This window comes from Penicillium chermesinum, assembly GCF_028974085.1.
Source record: "Penicillium chermesinum strain IBT 19713 chromosome Unknown utg000005l:1.0-4115287.0:1.0-4118363.0, whole genome shotgun sequence".
NCBI classification, from domain to species: Eukaryota; Fungi; Ascomycota; class Eurotiomycetes; order Eurotiales; family Aspergillaceae; genus Penicillium; species Penicillium chermesinum.
The window spans coordinates 2,215,030-2,227,198 of NW_026695315.1; the positions used below are offsets into that span (position 1 = coordinate 2,215,030).

At 52.1% G+C, this 12,169-nt stretch overlaps 5 protein-coding genes across 5 annotated transcripts; 3 read left to right on the forward strand and 2 right to left on the reverse strand.

The window, feature by feature from the left end:
* Window positions 1-125: 125 nt before the first annotated feature.
* N7468_006998 (putative filament-forming protein (Tpr/p270)) lies at window positions 126-6,154 on the forward strand (the record flags this gene model as incomplete). The annotated part of the gene is made up of 2 exons (XM_058476294.1): window positions 126-417; window positions 471-6,154. 2 exons carry the CDS (start codon window positions 126-128, stop codon window positions 6,152-6,154), a joined length of 5,976 nt encoding a protein of 1,991 aa, XP_058329184.1.
* Window positions 6,155-6,540: 386 nt separating this feature from the next.
* N7468_006999 (transferase hexapeptide domain protein) lies at window positions 6,541-7,293 on the reverse strand (the record flags this gene model as incomplete). The annotated part of the gene is made up of 1 exon (XM_058476295.1): window positions 6,541-7,293. The coding sequence occupies one exon, from the start codon at window positions 7,291-7,293 to the stop codon at window positions 6,541-6,543; it is 753 nt and encodes a 250-aa protein (XP_058329185.1).
* Window positions 7,294-7,600: 307 nt separating this feature from the next.
* N7468_007000 (Mg-dependent acid phosphatase) lies at window positions 7,601-8,291 on the reverse strand (the record flags this gene model as incomplete). The annotated part of the gene is made up of 2 exons (XM_058476296.1): window positions 7,601-8,048; window positions 8,098-8,291. The coding sequence occupies 2 exons, from the start codon at window positions 8,289-8,291 to the stop codon at window positions 7,601-7,603; spliced, it is 642 nt and encodes a 213-aa protein (XP_058329186.1).
* A 924-nt stretch (window positions 8,292-9,215) lies between these two features.
* On the forward strand, window positions 9,216-11,195 carry N7468_007001 (fungal specific transcription factor domain-containing protein; the record flags this gene model as incomplete). The annotated part of the gene is made up of 2 exons (XM_058476297.1): window positions 9,216-10,004; window positions 10,056-11,195. 2 exons carry the CDS (start codon window positions 9,216-9,218, stop codon window positions 11,193-11,195), a joined length of 1,929 nt encoding a protein of 642 aa, XP_058329187.1.
* Window positions 11,196-11,676: 481 nt separating this feature from the next.
* On the forward strand, window positions 11,677-12,126 carry N7468_007002 (uncharacterized protein; the record flags this gene model as incomplete). The annotated part of the gene is made up of 1 exon (XM_058476298.1): window positions 11,677-12,126. The coding sequence occupies one exon, from the start codon at window positions 11,677-11,679 to the stop codon at window positions 12,124-12,126; it is 450 nt and encodes a 149-aa protein (XP_058329188.1).
* Between the last annotated feature and the right edge of the window lie 43 nt (window positions 12,127-12,169).

Genomic DNA, 12,169 nt, shown 5'->3' on the forward strand with positions numbered 1-12,169 from the left:
GCCATGCCTAGGGCATTTGCCCGCCTCAAGGTACCGGTTTGAGAGCCATTCGCGCCTTCGCTACGCGACACGACGTGAATCAATTCCAACCCGAGTGCAGTCGATCCTACTGCGATTCCCTCATCATGGCGGATGCAGCAGTGGACATCCCTTTCCTTGCTACACATTTCTCACTTCCTGAGTCGACGCTGTCATCTCTGATCGAAACCCCAACAACCGACCTGGTGAACGAACTCTTGCAATCCCTCACTTCTAAGGCTCGCGAATTCGACGAGCTCAAGTCGGATAAACTTCGCTTGGAGGTTGAGCTTGAGAATGCGGTGCGGAGCAATGAGTCCAAGGTCAAGGTTCTGAAAAGCTCTGTAGAGAAAGGCCATGCCGATCTTGAAGAGCTCCGAAAGAAGCTTCACGAAGCCGGTAAGAACAACTCCCGAGCTTCTTATCTAAACACTCCACTAACAATTTCTCAGAAACTACTCGCGCTGCATTGGAGTCCGAGGTCGCGAACCTCAAATCTTCGACCACCTCCACCGAATCTGAAACCAGTTCGCTAAAAGCCCGAATCGCGTCCCTCGAAGAATCCAATCGTGATACTGTCCGTTTACTGGAGTCCAAGTCTGCGGCCCATGATAAATTGGCTGAGGACCTGTCTGCCCAACACAGGAAAATAATCGAGCTTCGTCGCGACCTGTCCACCACAGAGCAGAACCTTCAAAATGCCAATTCTGCTGCGGCAAGCTCCCGGTTCCGCGAACAGAGTCTCCAGCAAGAGCTCGAACTGACTAAGAAAAACAATGAATGGTTTGAGAACGAATTGAAGACCAAGAGTGCGGACCACAACAAATTCCGTAAAGAGAAGAATGCACGCGTTTCGGAACTTCAACGTGCGAACGAGGAAGCAAATTCTACTATCGATGCCCTCAAGCGCAGCGAAAATTCGCTCAAGAGTCGTCTCGACGAAATGGAGCAACGATATGAACAAGCCTTGACTAGTATCGAGCAATTGAAAGAAGAGGCGATCCAGACCACTGAATCCTTCCGCAATGAACTGGATAGTGCCAACAGGCTTGCAGAGCTTCAAGGATCTGCTGCTCAAAACGCGAAGCAGCGTGTACAAGAGTGCCAAATTTCTCTCGAAAAGGCCACGGCGGATGCTGCTGAAGAGATCGCCCGTTTGCGTGTTGAGATTGAAAGTGAGCGTAGTGACAAGGAAGCTGCTGAGCGTCGTGTGACAGAACTGGAGTCGACGGTCTCCCAATTGGAATCCGCTGGAGCTAGAAACCGATCCCTGAGCCCTGCTCGCTCGACTAACGGAATGGCACCGGCTACTCCCGTACGACCTGGGACCCCCGGCAGTGTATTCTCACCGCGTGCTTCTCGAACGAGAGGCGGGCTCACCCTCACTCAAATGTACTCCGAGTATGACAGGATGCGTACCCTGCTTGCGACCGAGCAGCGCACCAGTCAAGAATTGCGCGATACACTTGATGAAATGGTTCAGGAGCTTGAGTCAAGCAAGCCTGAGATCGATGAGCTACGCGCCGACCATAGTCGCCTGGAGAATGCAGTGGTTGAAATGTCCCACTTGCTGGAAGTTGCTGGAAAGGAGCGTGAAGGAGCCACGAAGGAAGCGCGCAAGTGGCAGGGACAGGTCGAAGGCCTCGCTCGTGAAGGCGATATTCTTCGTCAGCAACTACGCGACCTTAGCGCTGAAGTGAAGGTCCTTGTTCTTGAAGTCGCAATTCTCAAACACGGCGAAGACTACGACCGCGAGGAGCTTGAAAAGATCGCTCGCAACGAGATTGACGACTCTTCTGCTGAACTCAATTCCACCGGTCGTTTCATCAGTCGGAACCTCACCACCTTCAAGGACTTGCACGAGCTTCAGGAGCAGAACAAGACACTGCGACGCATGCTTCGGGAGTTGGGTGACCAAATGGAAGGCGAAGAGGCTCGTGCAAAGGACGCCACCCGCCAACAAGAGGCGGAGGAGTTGAAAGAACTCCGGATTCGCGTGCAGACATACCGGGACGAAATCTCAAATCTCGTCGCTCAATCTAAAAGCTACGTGAAGGAGCGAGACACATTCCGTAGCATGTTGACCCATCGCCGACAGACCGTGGGAGATGCTTCTACCTTCTCGCAATCGGTCCCGCCCGGGGCAGTCCCGTTCGGAGAAAGTCAAATCAGGGATAACACTGACTATGCTGATATCCTTCGAAAGGTGCAAGCTCACTTTGACACCTATCGGGAAGAAACGACCACAGATCACAATGCTCTGCGTCAGCAGGTCAATGAGCTTTCGCGCAAGAACAGTGAGCTGATGAGTGGAATCAGCCGATCAAGTAGTCAACTGGCAGCTTCCTCCCAACGAGCAGAACTCCTTCAAAGCAATTTCGATATGTTGAAGAGCGAGAACAGCGATTTGAATAAGCGGTACACCACACTCTTCGAGAATGCTAACCGCCTGGAACTTCGCACCCAACAAGCTGCCGAAGATCTAGTGGAAACAAAGGGTTTGGTAGAGAGTCTGCAGAGGGAGAATGCCAATCTCAAGGCCGAGAAAGACTTGTGGAAGACGATCGAAGCCCGACTCAATGATGATGTTCAGAATCTACGTAATGAACGCAGCCGACTTGATTCCTTGAACGCCAACCTGCAAACTATCCTCAATGAGCGTGAACATGCGGAGTCTGACAGTCGTCGTCGACTTCAGTCCAGCGTGGAAACACTCGAATCCGAGTTACAGATCACGAAGCGCAAACTCGCGGACGAAGTTGAAGAATCGAAGAAGGCATCCATGCGACGAGAGTATGAACACGAACAAAGCCAGAAACGGATCGATGATTTGGTCACCAGCCTTGGCTCAGTCAGAGAAGAACTCGTAGCTGTCAAGACCACTCGTGACCATCTCCAAACCCGAGTTGACGAGCTTACTGTCGAGCTTAAGAGTGCCGAAGAGCGATTGCAGGTGGTGCAATCTCGTCCAACTGTTTCTGTCACTCCAGCTGAAGCGCCCGCCACGGCAGGGGATGATGAAGCTGGTAGTGGTCTATCGCGTGAGCAGGAACTGGCAATTGAAGTTTCCGAGCTTAAGCGTGATCTAGATCTCGCTAAGGGCGAATTAACTCATGCCAAAGAACAAGTGGAAGAATACAAGAGCATCAGCCAATCTACAGAGGAGCGAATGATAGCTGAATCCGAGACGCAGGCGTTATATCGTGAAGAGACCGATCGTCTCATTGAGGAGAAGGATAAGAAGATCAAGGATTTGGAGACTCGCATTGAAGAGATTTCGGCAGAGCTTTCTACGACGAACACTGAAATCTCCAAGATTCGCGACGAACAAGGCGAAGCAACCCGTCACCTCGAGGAGCAGAAAGCAAACCTGGAGTCTGAGATCAACCGACTGAAGGAGGACAATCAGCGGCAGGCTGACGCGGCTCAACGCCACCAGGAAGACCTGAAAAGACAAGCCGATATCGCTCAGCACGCCCAGCAAAACTACGAGAGCGAACTCGTCAAGCATGCCGAAGCCGCCAAAAATCTTCAAATCGTAAGAAGCGAAGCCAACCAGCTCAAGATCGATATTGTTGAGCTGCGGACCCAATCGGAAACCTTCAAGAAAGACCTGTCTCAGAAGGAAGAGAGCTGGGCAGAACAAAGGGCTCGGTACGAGGGCGAACTTGCAGAGTTGCAGAAGCGCCGAGAAGAGGTTCTTCACCAGAATTCGCTCTTGCACACACAGCTCGAGAATATCAGCACTCAGATTTCGGCACTGCAGCGTGATCGGGCCAATGTTCCAGATGATGATGAGAATGAAGGCGACAACTTGGGTCCAAATCTGGAGAGTCTTCAGGAGGTAATTAAGTTCCTCCGCCGTGAGAAGGAGATTGTTGAAGTGCAGTACCACCTTTCTACGCAAGAAGGCAAACGACTCCGCCAGCAGCTTGACTATACTCAATCGCAGCTCGATGAAACACGGCTCAAGCTCGAGCAACAGCGCCGTGCCGCTGCTGATAGCGAACACAACACGCTTAACCATAACAAGCTGATGGAGACTCTGAACGAGCTCAACTTGTTCCGAGAAAGCAGTGTTACCCTACGAAACCAAGTTAAACAGACTGAGACTACCCTCGCCGAAAAGTCTGCACAGGTTGACGCTCTTCAGCAGCAGATCGAGCCTCTACAGACCAAAATCCACGAGTTAGAGAGTAATTTGGAATCCAAGGATGGCGAGATGCAGTTGCTTCAAGCGGACCGCGATCGTTACCAGCAGCGGATCCAGAACATCCTCCAAAAGTATGACCGGGTCGATCCTGCCGAACTGGAAGGCCTCAAGGAAAAACTTGCTTCCCTTGAGAAGGAACGAGATGAAGCTGCATCTGGGCGAGGGGAGTCTACTGCCCAGATAGAGGCTCTCCAGGAGCAACTCAAGACCGCCGAAGCTGATAGAGACGCTCGACTCGCAGACCTAAAGGCCCGGCTTAGCGAGCAATTCAAGGCGCGGTCAAGGCAAATGTCAGAGCGCATCAACGGTTTGACGCAACAGTTGCTGGCTGCCCAGCAAGAAAGGGATGTTTTGCAAGAAGAGCTTGCCAAGACAAAGGCGGAGTTGGAGAGTCTGAAGGCCAGTGCCAGCCTTGGTGCGCAACCCTCAGCACCCGCTGTTGTTCAAGCTCCCCCAGCCGCATTGGAGGAAGCACCAGTCAATCCAACGCCTGCATCTCAGTTCCCCAGTGCGACGACGCCCGTTGCTTCCCCTGGAGACGAGCAGAAAATCAAAGAGTTGGAGTCGAAGGTTGAACGCTTGGAAGCTGCGCTGGGCGAGAAAGACGCCCTTATTGCTGCCAAGGATGCCGAATTAGAGACCAAGATTACTGAGCGTGCCGAGAAGCTCAAGGCGGTATTCAATTCCAAAATGGCCGAAGTGCGAGCAAACCACAGGCAAGAGATGGAGAATCTGCAGCAGCAGCAGCAGCAGCAACAACAACCACAACAACCACAACAAGCTTCCGATGTCACTCCTGTTACGTCTCAGCAACCTCCTACAACCCCCGGCCAGGCACCATCAACACCGGGTAACGCCGATGGTCTTCCTGAGCTCACTGATGCTCAAGCCCGCGAGCTTGTCGCTAAAAACAAAACGATTCTCACAATTGTGCGCAACAATATTCGCAACCAAGTGGAAAAGCTCAAACAGAGTCAGTCAACGACCGCTGGCAACGAGGAGGCCTTGGCAGCTCTCGAGAGCAAATTCAACGAAGAGCGTGGCACCTTGCTGAAGACTCACGAAGTCGACCTTGCTGAGAAGGTCAAATCTGCTGTCGAGCTCAACGACAAGAAATATGCCGCTCGTCTCAGCATGACTGACACTCGAATCAAGTCGGCTCAGGCCAAGCTCGAAGTGATCCAAAAGGCTGCATCGGAAACTCCGCAAAAGCCCGTTGCGGAAGTCTGGGAGATTGCCAAGGTTGCTAAACCTGCTCCAGCGGCCAAACCTGCCCCGGCGTCACCAGCGCCAGCTGCACAGCCTGGACTAGCCACCCCAGGCCCGGCTTCCATAAATACACCAGCTACGCCAGGATCCAGCACCGCCCCCGCAGCTCCAACACCCGCATCCTCGACCCCTGTGCAACAGCCAAAACAAGAACCTCCGAGCGAAGCTACCCAACAAGCTGCCCCCGTTAATCCTTTTGGACAGCTTCAGCAAAGTGAACAGTCTAAGCCTGCTTCGTCTCTTCCCACCAAGCCACCAGCGAACAATCAGCCCGCAGGCATGCTAAGAGCTTTACAATCAGGCCTGCCAATCGCCAGGGGCGGCGGTCGTGGCGGCCGAGGCGGTGCACAGAACCAAGGGGACGGGCACCCACCTCAAGCCCATGCCAACCAACCATCCCAGCGTGGAGGTTTGCCTCGTGGACGGGGTGGACGGGGTGGACAGGGCCGTGGCCAGAACCAAAATGCCTCCAATCCGACCCCTGCCAGCCCGACGACGGGACAAAATAGCTCCTTGAATGTTCAGGCCCGCCAGTTTATCCCTCAAAATAACAAGAGATCACGCGAGGAAGGCTCCGATGCCTCGAATGAAGCAGCGAATGCAGGCAAACGTATGAGGGGTGGCGGTCAAAACCGTGGCGGTGGTACTTCATAGTTCTTTTATTCCTGTTTTCTTCCCGCTATGTACTTTTTCTTCTTTCTTTTCTATTTTTTTATTCATGGGAGGCTCAAGGATGCCTGGATGATCTATTCTTATTACGCAGAGCAACCGGTCGGCTAGCGCTGCCATTGCCAACTTCCTTTTGTTTATGTATCTAGTGTGTGTATGATGGCGGCGCCTCCGGGATCTCCAATTGATTACTTCTTCCATCCTCCATACTTCTCACCATTGCATTCAGATACATATTGCTCAAACTACCAAGCGAGCCAGTGGACAAAGGCAGGGGGTATAGTAAAATCCAAATAGTAATACAGCACGACCAAATCCAGGGCCTCGTTCTAAACCCTACCCATCTCCATCGTCAAGTCCCTTTTGCGCTCTTATTTCTTCTTCCCTGCCCCCGCAGGTACAATCATCCGACCCAGGACCTCCCTCTCTTTCTGCAAAACCATCAATCGCGCATCTTCAATCAACTTCCCCTCCGGCGCAGGTCCCGGCACCGCTGCCTGCGCAACTTGCGCCGCAACAACCACCGCCGGCCCGGGCCCCTTTGCCTCACGCGCTCTCCTTCTCCGCTGCCCCAGTCCAGATCCCCAAACAACGACCCACTCGTCCACAGCATTCCGCTCGCCAACCTCGCACCCAGCGCACACCTTCGCGTGCGACCCGATCTCCGCGTACCGGCCTATCCTCGCCAGAGCCTCGACCGTCGCGGAGGAATGGATATGGGCGCCGGGACTTATCGTTGCCTGGGGACCGATAGTGACAAAGTAGGAGAGTCTCGTGGCGGTGTCTGACTGGTTTGACGCGTCGGCCTGTGGCTCTGCGGCGGTAGACTCTTTGGGGGCGTGGCTTGGTCGTGCTGGATTGTTGGGCGCGGCGCCGATCACGACCTTTTCGCTGATTATGCAGCCATCGCCGACTATGATCGGGCCTTCGTAGGCGTAGAATTTGGCGCGTGGGTGGATTATGGTGCCCGCGCCGATGGAGACGGGGTGGATGCCCTGGAAGACGGCTGTTTCGGCGATTGTGGCTGTTGGATCGGCCCTTAGGGGAGCTTTAGGAGGGCCGGTGGGGGTGCGAGAGGGTGAGGCAGAGCGGTGTTGGACTGGTGGTGGTTTGAGGGTGGCCATTGTCTCCTGGCTTGAAGGGGCGTCACAGTCAAGTGATGAGGTGAGGTAAGTTGGAGTTGAGCTGGGAAAATGCGGAGTGCGAGTCTGAAAGAAGACCCGGCGACTACACCACAAAACTAGGGTTGAATTAGCAAGGTTTTGTATCCTTACTAGCGCTAGGGGGAACTCGAGAATAACGCAACAGTTCTATCTATCTAGTATGCTAAGCCTCATGGGTATCTCGTTTCTAAGCAATTGCACTAACGCCTGTCGTATATCATTCCCACGTCCTTCTATTCGAATCCCCAGCACGGAGGCGTAGAGCCATTCAAAGTCCTCCATCCGCCGGTTTCTTGATGCCATTTCTCTTTCTCCAAGCCCAAACCCCACGATCAACCTCGTCGCGAGTCATGCCATCCCGCACCAAGCAGAAAGTGACACCAAGCTCCGTCTCGACATTGCGATTGCGTGCCTCGTCGTCAAAGAACAGCATGTCCTCGTAATCAACACCACTCGCTTGATGGATCTTCGCAAAGTGCTGTGTCTTATTGGCAGGGAAGATCTGTATGTAATCAAAGTACTCGAGAGCACGACTCGTGCGCGAGTTGGCCGTCGGGTTGTCCGAGAAGGTGGGGATAATGTGCAAGGCTTTAAGCATGTCACGAGCTAGCTCCGGTGCATGTGTTCGTGATGCAAGGGCGATGGGGATCTCTTTACTCTTGCAAGCGTATATAATCGAAGAAACAGCAGGGTAGAATGCGAACGACTCGCCCCAGCTTCTCGACGTTAGCAGGAAGGCGGGTTGCAGGTCTAAGGCACTCTTACCGGTCAACCACTCGTGAGTTATGGTCGCGGGCTTTCACTGGAGCGCTGACATGTGTGTCGACCCAAAAAGGCCATAGGGTGTAGTCCAGATCAAAGGCGATCAGCTTGGGCAGGGGTAGGCCGTCCGTGAAGGTAGCGGGGGCTACCGAGGTATCCTCCAGGGGCTGTGTATTTTGACGCTTGTTGCGAAGCATGGTGGGGTGCAAGATGCAGGCAAATATGGTTACAAGGAGGATCAGAAAGAGTGGACGCAACGAGTGCATGCGTTGAAAACCGACAAAAGATACAAACGAGTTCGTGAAAATCGCTAAATCGGAGATCCCGATTGGGATCGCGGGGGAAGACACGTGCCGCGGATATGCCTGGGGCTTCTTTACTGGCGCTCCGCATCCAACAGTGCTGGAGTGACGAGCTATTGCTTTTAGTCCGAGCCATGCAGTCCAAGCCATGCAGGCTAGTAGACGACAAGTGTGCTTTTTCGATTCTCAACTAGTTTCTGATCCTGGTCACAATGATGTGCGAGTAGTAGGCGACTGTACATGACAAGACATTCACGAGGCGCCATACGTTTGCTAGAGTTGGATATCTTGCGAGCATTGGCATAGCAATCAGCACTTCGAGGGGGCCTTTCATCATAGCCACCAATAGGACGGGATCAATTAGTTAAAGATTTTCGATTTCCAATCGCGCTGTGTTGAAAGGTCCAGTCTCACGCAGGCCGGACGAATTCGGCCGAATCCAGCCGGTCATAAGCCATATTCCGGGGCTTCCCCCGATGAGTCCATTGTCATACCTGCTCAGAATCGATTTTCGAGTAAATTCACCCATGATCTAATGCAATGAGCGAGCATCGAAGAAAGCGGGTCCGCAAAGGTACTAAGAGCTGCTGGGAATGTGAGTGCCCCAACCGGGAGATGGAGCCACGCTGACTATCTCCAAGGCAAACGAAGGAAGGTCAAGTGTATATGGCCCGTAGAGAACAATGCAACCTGCACGTCGTGTCGGGAGAGAAACACGTCCTGCGTGACGCAAGATTACGAAGAAGACCGGTCACAGTCCCCGTTGGGGACTCGGCCTTGGCTACTCGGCTCTCTCAAGTAGAAGCACTATTGGGGGACATGCTTTCCATATTATCCCGAGCCCCCAAAGGAGGTGCCAGGCAGTTTGCTTTAGGCAATGGCCTGACCCCCGAGTCTATGTCGGCGATCGAGCAGGCCTCTGCACTTGAGCCTCTCCTTCAGGGAACCAGCGGCCGAGGTGAACAACACTCCTCATCACGATTCACCAACCCAGGGCTCTCTTTTACAACATCGCGAGACATCCAAAGGCCTGCCAGTAGCTATATGACCGGAAAGCTTCCAAGAATTAAAGAACGCCTGGTTGCAATGCTGCCGAGCCAAGCAGATATGGATTACATGTTTAGTATAAGCTACGGATGGTTTCTGATCAAGCACCATATGCTGGTTTATCTCCCAGAAGGATCTGAGGGTGGTCCTGGTGATATGTTTGACATATCTTTGACCTCGAAAGGCCACCCTATGGCCATTGCGAAACTCCTCCTCTGTATCGCCCTTTGCATCCAGCAACTTCCACCTGATATCGACATACAGAGGGTTCGAACATTATTTCCTCTGAATGAAAGCATGAGAAATATCACCGACTACATTTTTTCAACCATCACCTCTGACGAGGAGCTGGCTTCCAGCGTGGAAGGCATCGAATGTCTTGCGCTCCAGGCAATATGGCAGACTAATGCTGGCAACCTCCAAAGAGCGTGGCTTACCTTTCGAAAGGCAATTGACCTGGGGCACCTTATTGGCTTGCACAGAGTCTCTCTTAAGCCACAGCATGAAATTTCGGACCAGATGGAGTTGAGGAAGAATCTATGGTTCCAAATTGCCAGAGGGGTATACTTATGCAAGCCTTAGGCATTCGGGATGATACTAACATCTCACCAGGAGCGGTATATCTCGACCATCATCGGCGTTCCATCTTCGATAGGCTGCTCGTCAGTCTTTCCTTTCGATGAGAATATTCCAGAACTCGCAATAGAAAGTGCCTACCATAGCCGCTTGTATCACATATCCGGTTTGATCCTTGCGCGCAACCAAGACAAATCAACACATTCCTTTTCCACAACTCAGAAGATCGACGAAGAGCTCAATCAATTCTCAAATGAGGTCCCTTCACAATGGTGGGACATCCCTACAGACCTAAGGGCGACCCGCACGCTGGAAGCATCCACGAAATTCGATCGTATTTGCTGCCACATTTGGCACTTCCAGCTTCTGATGCTCTTGCACCTGCCGTTCATGCTGCGGGCCACGTCCGATCGAAGATACGCCTATTCGCAGGTGTGCTGCCTGAATGGAAGCCGAGGCCTCATCAAAAGATGGCTCGTGATCTGTAATAGCCAAGTAAGGCTTTTCTCCAATCTCTTTGAATTCCAGGCTTTCATGGCTGCCACGACTCTTTTACTGGGGCTTTTCGTGCCCTATTCCCCCGCCGACCAGAATGCTGTTCACGAGCAATATGAAGACTTCCTTCTTGTTGAGAAGGTTATACGGAGCTTTGAGCAGAATCAGGGGAATGGGACCCACGTCTCTATTGGCAAACAAAGCATCGCCGTGATGCGAGCCCTTCAACGAGCTCTTCGAAATGAAAGTAGCCTCTCCACTAAATTACGCTTGGAAATCCCATTCTTTGGCACGATCAGTATTGCCCGTAGCGGTGCCATACAGTCGCTGGAGGGGGAAGCGATTATTGGAGCCAATTCTCGTCCTGTTGCAAGGCCAACGGAAGCATCTTCTACCTTCTCGTCTACTCAGCCTGGACTGTTTTCCACGCCCAATCCAACATCCAATTTTCTTCCACAAGCAGATCAATGGGCTGGAGATGGAAATATGGAGTTCGCCGGACCGGGTGTGCATAATACTGTTCTTCAATTCTCCGATGGTCATCTTCAGATTCCCGATCCAGCGAACACCATTACGGATCCTGTTGACCCCAGATGGGAGTTTGATGAGAGTGAAACGATCGTTTTCAACAGTTTGATTAATACGGATTTACTCGCGGAAAGGAATCATTTAGGGGCGTAGCGAGTCTTCACTGTCTGCGTGTATTATTCCCATATTCCTACTTTCCATATATTTAACGATCCTCGATTTCCTTGTGAGCCTAGTGCTTGGACTCGGGTTATAAGAGATTAGGCTCAGCCAAACCCATACAATCTAGTTTGTCCATTTTGATGGTCTCTGTCGAATGTGACCTGCTTGTTCGAACAGTATTCGAATCTGAATAGCCAGAGAATGGATATCCATAAAGGGATTGAGGGCAGTCTTTGCTCGGCCGAACAAGCCATGGCCCATGGGCCTCGGCGGAACAACGGAGGAAAAGTTTGACCTGCATCTACCAGTCACTGCCTATAAGTACAGGATCATCTAGCATCATTTGTCTGCACTATCCTATTCATCAGAACATCAAGCGATCGGAAAGTCTGCAGCTGATAGCACTTGATATACTCCAAACCACAACCATTCCGTCTGTGAAGACTACCCACTACCCTTGGAACCGAGCACCATGCCTGTCAAAGAAGATACATCCCTCATCGTCACAGCCGCTCGCAAGTTCATGGAGGAATACTCCACCGTTGTTCTTTCGGGCAATTCCTCGCCAGACAAAACTGAAGTCTCTACCAAGATGGCCACTTACTACAGGGCCCCTCTGGTTTTCATAGCAGGCGGGAAAGTGGGATATATAACCGACGACTCTCGGTTTCCGCCCCTTATCAAAGGCATTCTTGATAAGTCTGCTTCTATCTCACCAGCTCCGCTTGTACTCAAGGAAATAGAGGTCAAGGTTGTGGCGGAGAAGAGCGCTGTTGTCTGGCTTCATCTTAGTATAGAGGACATTGAAGCGTCGAATGTTTATTTTATTCGGATGGATGAAGAAGGGGTGGTTTATTGTGAAGGAGGGATATTTGATGGGGAGAATTTCTTGTCAGCACAGCTGGAGAAGCTTCATCAGTGAGAAGCGGAGGCTCTACGTGATTGCATTTCATACATGTTGATCT